The following is a 14,746-nucleotide window of genomic DNA, read 5'->3' as shown; positions in this document are numbered from 1 at the left end:
CTGAGGGAGCCCACTAAGTCGATCTGTGCATTGCCATATCCATGGAGAACAGCCGAAGGTGTCTGCAGCATGACGTGGGGCAGGAAGCGCTTGACTGTGGTCCAGTTGAGAAGAGATATAGCCACTCCGGTATCCAGCAGCAACGGTACACAGACCCCATCTAATTCCACCGTGCACGTCTTGAAGGACACACGGGCAGAGCTGACTGAGTGTATTGGTGTTGGGGCTGACCGTGGGCCGACCCCAGCCGGTGCAGAACGACAGACTTTGGCAAAGTGGTTGTCTTTCCCACAGCGCTGGCATGCTTGTCCTCTGGCAGGGCATGTTGGGGCTCTGCTCATGTGAGAAGAGTAGCCACAGTTGCCACAGCTGCGACGTGGCTGGCTACGTGTGCGGGCTGTGTAATTTATCACTGTGTCCGTGTCTGATGATGCGGGGCTAGGTGAGCACTCAGGATCCTACATGCTGAGTTAAGGCGGGCTGAGGAGGTGCGCGGGAAGCTAGCTGTGATGTCAGCTCGGTAGCTTTTTCTATTTGCAAGGCTATTTCCAGCGCTTTAAGAGTCAGATCATCCGGTGACAATGATGAGCTTCTCGCGAATTTTGGGGTGGGTTGCATGCTCTGCAAGCTGGTCCCTTATCATTTCTTCCTCCATATCACCGAACTTGCAGAAAACAGCTAAACTGCGGAGGTCGGCTACATAATGCTGAACTGACTCACCCACTTTTTGCTTGCGCTGCCGGAAGACAATTCGGCGGAGAATGACAGTCTGTGGAGCAGCAAAGTGTGCTTCGAGTAGTTTAGTAGCCTCCTTATACTTTTTCCCTTGTCCCAGGGTTCTAAAAAGGCGCTGTCCCTCGGTACCGAGACAATGCACGAGAAGTGCTCTCCGTCGCGGGTCACTAGCCTCCTCCAGGCCGAGAGCTGCGAGATAAGTTTCAAACGACTCCAGCCAACGGATCCACGGTACCGGAGGCTCGCCCGGTAATGCCAGGAAAGGTGTAGGTGGTGGGAGTGCAAATCCCATCCTCGTCGCCAATGTAGTGTGTGTGCAAAACACTAAAAGAATTGGGAGAGCCGCGGCATGTTCAGCTGTTTACTTTCACTAGTATCAACGAACAGGAAACGATACTGGAAACCAGCAGCGGTCATATCAAAATAAAGGCACCATATAAAACACTGACATCTCATAAAACCATGTCGTGGAGACATAACAGTAATGTCATGTATGAAAACTAGTATTGAGTCCAGGGCAGCTGAGGTGATGACATCATCGATACGCAAGCAGGATGTGCGGTTTCGCTGTCTAAACGAATTCAAACGGGCTACGGTTTCAGATTTCTCCACTCTGGGACCAGGTTTCAGAAAAGTGCGGTTTCGGGCAGTGCGTTTACAGGATTCGTTTGGACGCTCGGCCAAGACGAAGCAAAACCTCTGCGTTTAACCTAAAAAGCGTCTCCGTGTGGACGGGCCCTTATGCTGAGGAAGAAATGCCCTTAATATGGGGCTTTCAGCAGGACACCGACCCAAAACACACCAGCAAGCGGGCAACATGCTGGTTGCAGACCAACAAAATTGATGTCATGAAGTGGCCAGCGCAATCCCCGGACTTCAATCTGATTGAGAATTTATGGAGTGACCTCCATACATTTTTGATGCAAAACCCAAGAATGAAGAAGATCTGTGGAATGTAGTCCAGTCAGCATGGGCTGCAATTTCTGTTTGCAGGTGTCAAATGTTAGTTGACTCTATGCCACACAGATGTAAAGCAGTGATCAGAAATAATGGTTATACAACTAAATTCAGTTTATACAGTAAATATTCCAGTTTGTAAATGAAAATGCAGATCCTGTTATTTGAACAACCTTATATTCTTTTTCTTCATTGTCATAAAAAAAAAAATGTTCATTTTTTCCATTTGGAATTGAATGCGTGTTGCTCCTAGTGCCTTTGTATGTATGGAAATAAATGGTATTAGGAACATGGAACTTTTTCTCTGTTGTTTTAAACACACTGCTATTATTTTGCACATAACTGTATAACAGCTTGGATCCTGACTTGGATCCTATTTTGCACATAACTGTATAACAGCTTGGATCCAGAATGAATGAAGAATGACCAGCTAAGTTAAAACTTAGCCTATCCTAAAAGAAACAGGATAGGCCGAGTAGCCTACATTACATATCACACTTATAATTTAGTCTGCTGTTTTGTAGGCTGTCACATAATGGAAACATACTGTACCATAACCAATATATATTACAACCCCCTCTCCAAAAAACACTGTAAAATGTGAATGAAAACAGAATGGAATGATTTAGGCTACAAGGGCCCCTGACGTTTCACGTGTATACACACTGGGCTTGTCACCCAGATAGTCGTACAGTATATGGCGGGCCAATACATCTCTACCCATTCTGTTATTAGCTCAGGATCAGGCAGACAATCGCCATTAGCTAAGACTAATTTATTAAGGTACGGTTCGCGGCCCTGGGGTGACAATGAAAGTGCATACCTTGACAGGGGGTGGGGGTCAGTAAATCATTCCATTCTGTTTTCATTCACATTTTACAGTGTTTTTTGGAGAGGGGGTTGTAATATATACTTCTGATTACCTGAGGCCTGGGCAGAGCACACATGGCTAAGAGTTTCTCATAGAAAGGAAACAAATGTCTGCAATGTGAATGAAAAACCTTTAATCACCAATTCACCAATCTTTACATTATTACAAAAGCTGCAATTTAGTCCTTGTTATTTGTTATACTTGACAGTTGCCAGCAAACCCATATTGGGCAAATGGAGTAACAATATTTTTCAGAAAGACTTGAAAAGAAAGAAAATATGTACACAGTGATGCAACTGAACTGAGGTTGTTGAAGTTGCCAGGTTTCAGGTCTCCATCACCTTGTGACTCCTTTGTGTCATCTACGAAGTGGCTGAATGTTGCATCTGTGGGCACAGGAAGAGGAATATGGAAAGGGACAGAGGGACTGAGAGGCTATTGGGGGGGTGACTATCAGATGTGTGGACCATTAATTAACATGAGTATTTCAAGTGCTTTGTTTGTGTGTGTGTTTTGGGGGCTGGGGGAGAGAGAGAACGAGAGAGAAATTCTCACCCCAGAAGTCCTCGTCCCGACCAACGCTGGGGTACCAGGCTTATCTGGACCCGCTGTCCATCTCTGACCACAGCAACACTAAGGGACTTCTGAAATATATGCAGAGCACACGACACTCAATCCTTTATTCTGAGGTAAACGCTGGATTTTCACATTCCATACACCAGAGTTGTGCACAATTCGAATTGTAATTCTGCTTCCTGTTTGCTACCTCAATTGAAATGCAAGTGAAATTCAAGAATTGAATTGGAATTTAAGAGCCAGTTTCAATTCAATTCTGGAATTTTGCACAAGCCTGCCATACACCAGCATTCTTTCTTCCAACAGTGTGGCAGCTGTAACAGCTAGTGTTTAGGGATAGTGGTAGCCAAGGTGGCCTTATATGTGAAAGTCATGGCCAGGGCAAACCTAAGCTCATATGTGCACATTTTGATAAGCTTATTCCCATCTAAGCCTATATGATGATGTTTTACTAGCATCACAGCAAACATCCCATCATGTGCACTTTGAGATTGCCTTACCCCCTCGCTGTGCTGTACCACCGAGGCAATGTTCTGGAGATTCTGGAAGTTTCCTGGGTTGACTGAGCCGAACTCAATGATTTCATCTCCAACTCGTAATCCCTGCAAAAGTTTGTACTTGATTATTGATTGAAAACATTCAGATGCTGATCTCAATCAAACTATAGTACTTTCCTTATTTCCACTTTTAGGACACACTAAAATAGCAGCATAATGAAGAAACAACCATTTTGATATAATGTCAAAAATGCCTTATGCTCTCTTGTTCAGGTCCACTGAAAATTAACATGAAAACCAGCTAGCATTGGGCCAGCGGTCTTGTTGTACGTTGTACCATGTATGGCTGCTGAATTACCCACAGTGCTGCATGGCTGCATTCAAGATAAAATCCCACAGAATGTCACATAGCTCCTTCAAACTACAAAAAAAAGTGAGACTGTTGTATACTCTCTGTGTTGACCATGTAAATAACTCTTTACACACAGTTTGTGTGTTGGCCTGAGACTCACAGCTTGGCTGGCTGGTGAGCCTTGCGTTACATGGTCGACTTGTGCGAAAGCCGGAGGCAGTGTCCTCTCCTGCTCCATGGCCTCCTCCTGCGCCTCCTGCTGGTCATGCTGCCGCTTTGCACGCTCGTGCGCATGCAGCTGGTGCAAGGCAGCCTCAATCTCCAGCATCAGATCCTTGTGGTCGTTCTGCAGACCTGAACACATAGGTGCGGTGCATCTACATTTACTATCTTTTAGGTTGTAGAAACCATACATCCTCTGGGGGCTAGCAAATCCACTCATGTAGCAGTCAAAGGTCATTTCATTGAGTGGCATCTCTACAAGTGAGCCAATGTTAAATGTTTCCTGTTACAAACATGTAATCCCATCCCATCCCATATTTACAACCGTAAAACAGAAAAAGTTGGGACGTTGTGTAAAATGTGAATAAAAAGAGAATGTAATAATCTGCAAATCTTTTAAACTCATATTTAGTTGCAAAAAGAACACAGACACAAAACGAAATGAAAATTTAAAAATTTACTATTTCATGGAAAATACATGTTTTAAAAAAAGTTGGGACGGGGGTAACAAAATGCTAGAAAACTTGTGTAATGATAAAGAAAACAAAAGGAAGAATGTTTCACAACTAATTAGGGTAACTGACAACACAATTGGGTTTGAAAAAGAGCGTCCCAGAGAGGCAAGGTCTCTTAGAAGTAAAGATGTAGGGGTATTCATCACACTGTGTAAACCCGTGAATTTCCCAAAAACTTCACATGAAATTGTGAAGTTTTTGGGAAATTCACTATCTACAGGACATAATATTATTAAAACATTCAGAGAATCCAGAGAAATATTTGCAAACAAGGGAAAAAACTGAAAAACAAATTGGATGGCAGTGGTCTTTTGGACCTCAGATGGCACTGCATCAACACCAGACCTGTCATTGTATGGGCTCAGGAAACCTCTGATAACCATTGTCTATGTGCACAGTTTGATACTCAATCCAAAAACTGCAACCAAAATTGTAGCTAAAATTGTATTGAAACATGACACAGAAAACACCACCTTCTTACAGTACCCTCCAGAATTATTGGCACCTCTGCTAAAGTTGACTAAAAACCGGTATAAAAAATAATCTTTTGGTGATTTATTGTAAACTCAGAATGGAACAAATCCAACCTTGAAGGGAAGGACATTTATTTTGAGAAAAAGGAAAATCTTATAAAGAAATAAATATTTTTAACTAAAACACGTTGCTCACAATTATTTGCACCCCTGAAAAATCTTATATAAAAAACCTAACAGAAGCATTTTCCTATCTAATTTCAATTTATCAGAGTGTCTGTGAACTTTCAGAAGTAGTTCTTGACTTTATTTTGAAAATAAAGTCACACAGAGGCTACATCCTCTAGTAATTTTTCAACATCGGACGGGAATACACTAAATTTAAATAAAAAGAAAGTGTTTTGACATTTGTAAGTCAGAGAATGTCTATGACAACTAGGTACTTTGTTGAAATGCCTATATTTAGTTAAAACAATGATTAAAAGGCTCTAATCATCTGGAAATGGTTATCTTGCCCCCACGTACAGTATGGAGGATGGTAAGACAGGCAAAAAATTCCGAAAGAACCAGTGTTGGAGAGTTATGGACAAAGGTATCATCTTGGGGTCACCAAGTCCCCAAAAAAATCTTCAAAAGTGACCTCACAGCTAATAAATTATTTAGAGGGCATGCCAGGTAAAAGCTAACCTGACTCTCGCCAGATGAATTTCGTTCCGGTTAGCTCCGCCTAGCTTCACTCACATCCATCTGGGACGTCTTCCATTGAGAGTGATTTCTGCACCCGATTTTATGGTACAGCCAATCAGGATGAAGGGCGGCAGTTTCATAGATGTGACATAGTGTAGAAGCGACTGTGAGACTGTTATCAGAGTCACGGATTGGCTTTGATGTGAGTGGTTGAAGTAGCACGTCAATAGATGACGGACAAGTGGCTTATTCAATCATATGCAAGCATTTTTTGATTAGGCCCAGCCTTCTGAAGCAACACTCCAATGGATTGGTCCCAGATGGATGAGTGGAGCTAGGCGGAACGAAATTCATCTGGCGAGAGTCAGGTTAGGTAAAAGCCTGTCCAGTCATTTAATTACCAATGTAAACAGCAGGAGTTACTGAATGGTACAGTGACTTTGTCTGGAAGTGTGGTCTATTGTCAGATGAAATGAAAATTGCGCTCTTTGACTAGAAATACGTTAGGTGTGTTTGGCATAAATAGAAGAATGACTATACTGAAAAGAAAAGAATCCCATGCCTAATAAGAAAGTGGAGGTTCCATGGATATGTATTACTTAATTGTTATGGGGCAGTCGTGGCCTACTGATTAGGGCTTTCGGACTTGTGACCAGAGGGTTGCCGGTTCAAACCCTGACCAGTAGAAACGGCTGAAGTGCCCTTGAGCAAGGCACCTAAGCCCTCACTGCTCCCCGAGCGCCGCTGTAGCAGGCAGCTCACTGAGTCAGGATTAGTGTGTGCTTCACCTAACTGAGTGTTTCACTAATTCACGGATTGGGATAAATGCAGAGACCAAATTTCCTTCATGGGATCAAAAGAGTACTGTATACTTATACTATTGTCAGATGAAATTAAAATTGCGCTCTTTGGTTAGGAACACTTTAGGTGTGTTTGGAGCACATAGAAGAATGGCTATACTGAAAAGAACCCCATGCCTAATGAGAACTATGGTGGAGGGGCTGTGCTATTATGGAAAAGGAAATCAATCTCTGCCAAGACACTAAAAGTTGATCTTGATTGGATCATTCATCAGGACAATGAACCAAAACAAATGTCCAAATCAAAACAAACATGGTGTGCTGAACACAAAATCAAGCTTTGGCCATTGCCACCTCAGTCCCCTGATCTAAACTCCATAGGAAAAGAGTGGGGTGAGTGAAAGAGGAGAATGCAGAAGTGTGGACCTAGGAATCTGGACGACCTGGGAAGATTTTGTAAAGACGAACGGTCTTAAATCCCTTGCTTTGTATTCTCCAACTTTATGGGGTGTCATAGGAGAATATTACAAGCTGTTTTATTGGGAAAGGGAGGCTTAAGAAGGTATTACAAGCAGGGGTGCCAATAATTGTGAGGGCTAAAGAGGAGAGGGCCTATCCAAGTATCCAACCTATCCAACTTGTTTTAGTGCTTAGTTCGAAACCCAACATCTATGACTGTGTGGAGGAGCATTAGTGCCTACAGCATGGGCATCTTGCACATTTGGCAAAGCACAATAAACTCTGAATGATGTACAGGTTTTGAGCAACATATACTGCCATCCAGGCAATGTCAGGAAAACAATGCCAACATTAATTCTGCACATATTTAAATAGTATTTATCCATAGATGCACCAGAGGTTCAGAAAGTAAAAGTCCTGCCATGTATTCCTTCTGTCTGCACACTTAACGTAGATGATTCACTATTTAGCTAACCTACCTGGCTGCTAATTGGATCAGCTGGTTTACTTAAAGCTGCAGTTGGCAAGTCTGACAGATTGAGGGGACTTAGCCAAAATGTTGAATGTTTACAACTCTCATGTCCCTCCCCCACTACCCCTCATGTCCCCTCCCCACTACCCAACTGTGATTGACAGTCAGATCTTACACAGCCCTGCTCTGATTGGACCAAAAGAACCGGGAGCTGTGGATTTTTGCAAAACAAATAACAGGCTCTAGGTGGAGGTAGAAGTGCAGGTTTTTTTCTAAAACCGGCTGATTTATGTTGTTCTGTCAGAGCATTGTGTCGGTTTCAGTGAATATGATGAAAAAAAATATTGCCAACTGCAGCTTTAATGGTTGGATCAAACATTTGGCAGGACTTTTCCTTTCTGAACCCGGGATGTCTGCCTCTGCTGGACATGTACAGCCTACTCAAGAAAACCCTTCAACTAAGTGATAAAGTTATTTTAGGCAAGTCCATCCACTCATTGTGGAGCAGCCGTGGCCTACTGGTTAGCGCTTAGGACTTGTTACCAGAAGGTTGCCGGTTCGAACCCCGACCAGTAGGCACGGCTGAAGTGTCCTTGAGCAAGGCACCTAACCCTTCACTGCTCCCCGAGCGCCGCTGTTGTTGCAGGCAGCTCACTGCGCCGGGATTAGTGTGTGCTTCACCTCACTGTGTGTTCACTGTGTGCAGAGTGTGTTTCACTATTTCACGGATTGGGATAAATGCAGAGACCAAATTTCCCTCACGGGATCAAAAGAGTATATATACTTATACTCGGCGGCCACATTGCAACGCTTTTTGGGCCCTTTTCGGGCGTCTATTCGGGAAGAAAGGCGCGTGCGCAAGGATTCACGACACCAACCTTGCTTCAGCGGCAACACATGATTGGCACGATGTATTCACAATAGTGTTGCACGGTGTATCGATACTAAAAAGGTATCACGATGCCTTCACGCAAAAAACAATACGATTTTCGACGTTTTTAGAATCGATACTTTATTCAAATTAACGTTCTGTGTCTGCGTGAACTGCTGTTCTCACTGCTCCTTGCACGCATCTAGGCAAGTGGGCGTGTCAAGCAGGCAGCTCTGAGTGAGTGAGTGAGTGCGCAGCCAACATCAACATACAGTAGTTCTTTGCCGACCGTCCTCGGCCTTGTGGATAAAACAAAAGGTGAAGTGAAATCTGCAACTATTTCGGATACATCGCGAATAGTGAAGGCAAGCCATCAGGTACACAGAGGCCCGTTTGTGAAATATGTTTCAAAGTCATTTAAAAGCAGTAGGCTACGCATGGAACTTGGCTAAACACCTCGCAGACATATCCCAACATTTTTGTTCAAAGAACGACAGGTTAACGAATATGCTATAGAAAACACGACTACATGGTTAGTGGCAAGTTCTTCTCTTCTGTTTTAGTCTAGCCTAAGTGAAACGAGTATGGTTCTCTGGGATAAAGCGAACCTTCCTTCATCAATGAATTTTGAGGAGACATAACGAGCTGTAATCATTTTGACGAGACATAACGAGCTGTAATCATAGGGTGCTAACGTGATGAAAGCGCAATGTTCACGCCAGAATAACATTACCATAACTTGTAAACAATCTATTTCATGTTCGGTCAGTACTACTGGTAATATTTGTCATGGCATGTAGACTGCAATTTGTTCAATAAGTATTGCCCAGATATAGGATACCCGAAATGCGCTAATTAAAGCCCACAGCATATAATACCACCAAAGCGTGTTGAGTCCTAACTAGAAATGCAATTCCAAGGAATTACCAGTGCATGAAAATGCTAAAGTTGTGATGTAAAATATCATGTATAGTTAAAACAGATAATAGAGATGGTTACTACGGTGATGCTAGGATAGACATGGTGGTTGCATAGCTTAATAAAAGTTGATAGTTTAAAAGTAGACTGTTTAAAAGCTGAATGTAGATAGTTTAAAAGTTGTTGATAGACAGCTAGTTTAATAGATAGTTTAAAAGTAGACCGTTTAAAAGTTGAAGATAAATAGTTTAAAAGTTGTTGACAGACTGGAAGTTTAATGAATGTTGATATTCAAATAGTTTAATGGCTGTGTATAGGTAGATATTTGACGATAACTGAAAGTTGGAATGGCTCTAATGTTTGCTAGCAGTTATGCTAAGATTTTTAACTATGCTAACCATGCTACTTAGGTAATGTTTTATAGCAGTGCTAGCAATGCTAACATGCTAACCATGTTACTTAGCTAACTTAGCTAATGTTTTCTAGCAGTTTTGTAAACATGCTAACAATAGTAACTATGCTAACCATGCTACTTAGCTAACTTAACTAATGTTTTGTAGCAGTTTTGTTAAACATGTTAACTATGTTAGCAATGCTAACATGCTAACTATGTTAACCATGTGACTTAGCTAACCTAGCTTATCATTTTAGTAGTTATGCTAACTATGCTAACTAGCATGCTAACTATGCTAACCATGTGACTTAGCTAACCTAGCTAATCATTTTTAGTCATTATGCTAACTATGCTAATTAACATGTTAACAATGCTAACGATGCTAACCATGTGACTTAGCTAACCTAGCTAATCATTTTTAGTTGTTATGCTAACTATGCTAACTAGCATGTTAACCGTGCTAACATGCTAACTATGCTAACCATGTGACTTAGCTAACCTAGCTAATAATTTTTATCAGTTTTGCTAAAAATGCTAACAATGCTAGCAATGCTAACCATGCTAACCATGCTAACTAGCTACAGTGGGTAGGAGTCATAGTTGATAACAAGTGTTGACATAGTTGATGACAAGTTAAAAGTTGTTGATAGACAGCTAGTTTAATAGATAGTTTAATAATAGTTTAAAAGTAGACTGTTTAAAAGTTGAATGTATATAGTTTAAAAGTTTAAAAGTTGAATGTAGATAGTTTAAAAGTTGTTGATAGACAGCTAGTTTAATAGATAGATAGTTTAATGATAGTTTAAAAGTAGACCATTTAAAAGTTGAATGTAAAAAGTTCAGTAGTTTAATGGGTTACATTGTTTAACAGTGGATTATTGTAGTGAGGACTTTTATTTTGAAACAGTTTTGGGCAGAGGAAACAGTTGAATGGGATGTGTAGTCTTAATTGACCCAGATTGTATGCTTAAAGCCTGAGGCTGCAGGTGGCCTGAACACCTGCCATAGGATTCTAATTGCTTAATGGCCGTATTATGATGTCATAATCGGCAATGTTAAAGCCTGTGTTGCAGGTTAAACACCACTGTTGATTAATGGGTACATAAAGCACTCAATATATGTATATCATTTTAAAAATGTCTCCAAATGGTGTTAAATGCCAGTTTTTGTTGTTTTTAGCATTAGCGGGTTTTTTGTACGCAATTCGGTGATGACGTCACTTTGGGGACTACTTGATCTGCGCTTCATTCATTTCAATGCATTTCAATGGACATCGCGGTTACACTTTCAACATAAAGTTTGTATATTTACACTTCGAATTTCGTCACAGCATTTATATGACAACGACCCTATGGTCTAACAAAGATAACAATGTCTTCCGATTTTAGTTTAATGCAATTTTCTGAATTTGAGAGGCCTCGTTATGAGGCTATAATGCACCTATTCAGTTCAATGTATTATGCTTATAACATTACGACACTTTTTTTGTTACTGTCAGTGAACAGCACCGAATGAAAGTCAACATGTTCTTTATATCTAGTGATAGTGATCATGTCGTTAGTTCAGATAAGTAGGCTACCGGGCAAACTTAGTCAGAAGATCAGAATATGAAGCATCATGATAGCTAGCTGGGCTAACTTTTTAGTCCCACCTGTGAGCCACCCCAGTTACTTAGCTTCTAGCCGCCGCCGATTAGGCTAGTCGTGTCTTCAGCATGAATATTTTCGATAACTACTGCTCGTGATTGATTGCCATTGACATCGTCAGGGTACGGCTTACCAAAGAGGGAGATAATATGGGCAAGTCGCAGTTTTGCAGGTGCTTGTGTGGGCTGTGCCGTCCCGATGGAAACTGTGGTGGAGAGTTGCAGTAACTAGGGAAGCGAGTGCATTTTGGCCGCTGGTCGAGGAGCTCCCCTGTGACCAGCATAATGACATGATCTATCTAGCTATCTATCTGTCTATATACATATCTAGGCTATCTATAATCTGCGCTATCTACTGCTGAACAATACCTTACTCGTCTCTCTACTCCTCTCTCGTTATTCTCAAGGGTCACAAGGTGGGCTTTGGTCTGTAGTCTCCCCAAGGTGACGTAATGCAATGCATTGTGGGGGAAAGGAGAATCACTTCAAATGCTGTGAAATATTACCTGCTTTTTCGTATTATATTCCGTTTTGTGATACCCAACAACATCAAATACAATGGATAACAGTTTAAATGTTTATTATCAACAAGCAAATTGTGCAAATTCGTTGGAAAATGAACCCTGCAACACAGCCTTTAAGTCTATGGGGATTTTTAAAGTTTTTCTTTAATAGTTTAAAAAGTATAAAAGTTTCAAAGTTGAAAAGACATAGCAACCCGATCTGTTTGAAGACCTACGTTACAAAGTTTGAATGAAGTTTCTAAGTTAAACTGTTCAAAAGAAATTGCGTATGGAAAAAGTGGTAAGCGGAATAATAATAAGAAGCCTAGGAAGAACAGTACAGTGCATTTTCATGCACTGTAATAATAATAGCGGCTTATTGTTACGTGGTAGCAAATCATGTTATCAAAGAAATAGACGTAGGCTAATGTAGGAATGCACACAGACATATTGCAACAGGTAATGGTAGGCCTATCTGACGAAGACCTGAGTGGTTGGAACGTTGTACTTGTACACTGGGCGCAAAGAAGACTATCCTCACATTTTTCCCTTTGCAACTGTCAAAGAAATCCCATGAACACGGGAAGGCCTAGGGAAGCCTATACTGTACATCAGATGGCCTAAAGATTAGGCCCCTCTGCATAGCATTCAGTGATTTGCATGCAGTAATTTCAACACTGACCTTGATCTAGCCTAGTTTGGCTATTTAAAGCTACTTTATTGGCAAAACACAACACAATGTAAATGAACTATAACAAAAAATAAAGGACTTAATCACACAAAGTAGGCCTACTATTTTACTGACTATAAAAATAATAATGTAGTTAGTTTAGAACCCAGAATTGACCTGCACACTACAAAATTGCACCGAATTCAACACAAATGACTCGATACACTTGGAGGAGGTATGAGTCCTTTCTTTTCCAGATATCTTAGGATTTCGCCGTAATATCGTTTCAGTATCGAGCATCGTGATATTTATGGCAGGTATTGTATCGAAGTCATAATTTTGGTATTATGACAACACTAATTCACAACACACCACAAGATTGGCAAAATGTAATCACATGTCGACTTTTTTTTACCGTTGAAGAGGCGGTGTAGACAGAGCCCGTCTACGGAGAGCCTGGCCACTCCGTATTTCCACCAGATTTCCACTGGGGGCGATTGCCATGAGTGCAGAATGAATGGGAGTCAATGGAGCTAGACGGCTAAATTTGTGTCTTTCACCTGATTGTCGTTGACACATCTCAGATTTGATTGTAGTTTGTATAACTTCAACATGGGTTATAGGTCAAAAGTTGAATGAACGAGTACTTATGTCCTTTTGATTTCTTACAGTTTGGGTCATTGTTGCCCATAACACGCTAGCATTGTGCTAATGAGTGACATCATTGACACGTTTGAAAGGCTTTTTAGAACAATTAAGTGACTTTAAAAAATATAATACTCCACCAAGTGTATTTTCTTTGCCTCCCCTTTCGAATACAATATTCAAATTACTTGAAAAAAAATATTTCCCGAGAAAAGTGGATTTTGAGGGGTATAGCTCCATAGACCTCCATGCATTCTGCACTCGTGGACGAGCGCCCTCATGTGGAACCACAAAAGGAACTGCAACCAGTTCAGAAACCGGAAGTTTTCCGAAAGTGGCAGTTCTCCCCTTATTAGACATTCTCTGGTGTAGACCACTGCCATATTGGCGTTACAAACTAACCCCATGCATTTCTATGGAGGATTTTTTTGAGTGCTGTGTCTCCTCATAAGAAAGTCCAGATAAGCGCTATCTGGAATGAACAACACTTACATGAAATGCTGTGCCTGGCTGTTCTGACCTGGTACAAATCCAAATCTGCCCTCGGGTACCCCTCCACGTCAACCAAAGAACCCTCCATGCCGACGCCTCCCTGCTGAGGAAAAACGAGTACATTTCAGTGTCTAACCATAAAAACCAATCAAGTTAACTATCTACAGTACCAGATTGATTTTTCGGAGTGGACCCCGTCTGTAAAACTGCAGACTTGTCATCAATGCTTAGACGTATAGGCGGTTGTTAACGCTGTTGTTACTTATACTTCGCCGCCTTTGATACTCCACTTAAGTTAACCCAACTATTAATACTGTAAATATTATGAGGGAATAAGAATCACTGTCTGTCTAACGCAATAGGAGTTGAAATGGAAGCAGTTCGCAATACTGATTACGTTACGATTAGCCATGCTTGCTTGCCAGCTAACGTTAGCAGAAGTAACGTCACTAACGAAACAAGGTAAAGGTGTAAACTTTACAACCAACTCACGTCTTCAAGAACATCGTAGTATGCTTTAATTTGTTCCTCGATTTCATCTTTCTTTTTAATGAGGTTCTGGACGACCTCCATTGTTATTGTGGACTTCTTGTTTTCCTCAGTCATCTTCATGTCGACTGGCGACTGATGCAGAGTACGGCAAGTGTAAGGGGACAAATTCGTTGTCGCTAAACACGTGACCTGTCAGCGTTAGAACTATGTATATGGTTAGAACTACTACTGCTGTGTTATTTTAAGGATTTATCAGTTTTACAGATTTTCAATAAAAGCAAATACGCACACATTGAAACAAACATATTTTGGTGTGATCTGAAATACCACACACACACAAAAAGATTTGACAATTTCATTTTATTCACTTATAACATTATTCACATTCACATTTCCGACCCCATGTGTTGATCTTCCATTCCTTGATTTAAAATATGTAAACCTGTAAAAACTAATATGTTAAGTTAGTGCCTTTACAAGAAGGGAACCTACCAGGGTGA

At 41.2% G+C, this 14,746-nt stretch overlaps 1 protein-coding gene across 2 annotated transcripts; it reads right to left on the bottom strand.

Annotated features, from left to right (window-relative positions):
- Positions 1-2,672: 2,672 nt before the first annotated feature.
- Positions 2,673-14,418, bottom strand: psmd9 (proteasome 26S subunit, non-ATPase 9). 2 transcript variants are annotated; one of them, XM_042100791.1, is made up of 6 exons: positions 14,247-14,418; positions 13,755-13,857; positions 4,149-4,342; positions 3,640-3,741; positions 3,119-3,207; positions 2,673-2,949 (listed from the first exon to the last, which is right to left on the bottom strand). In XM_042100791.1, exons 1-6 carry the CDS (start codon positions 14,364-14,366, stop codon positions 2,922-2,924), a joined length of 636 nt encoding a protein of 211 aa, XP_041956725.1. In that variant the 5' UTR covers positions 14,367-14,418; the 3' UTR covers positions 2,673-2,921. The 2 variants fall into 2 exon arrangements, with proteins under 2 accessions (XP_041956725.1, XP_041956726.1); XM_042100792.1 differs by having other exon boundaries at positions 13,755-13,854.
- Between the last annotated feature and the right edge of the window lie 328 nt (positions 14,419-14,746).

The sequence above is a fragment of the Alosa sapidissima genome, chromosome 8 (genome assembly GCF_018492685.1).
Source record: "Alosa sapidissima isolate fAloSap1 chromosome 8, fAloSap1.pri, whole genome shotgun sequence".
Taxonomy (NCBI): Eukaryota; Metazoa; Chordata; class Actinopteri; order Clupeiformes; family Clupeidae; genus Alosa; species Alosa sapidissima.
The sequence above is the reverse complement of the archived record's forward strand: the minus strand, read 5'-3'. Positions and strand labels throughout refer to the sequence as shown.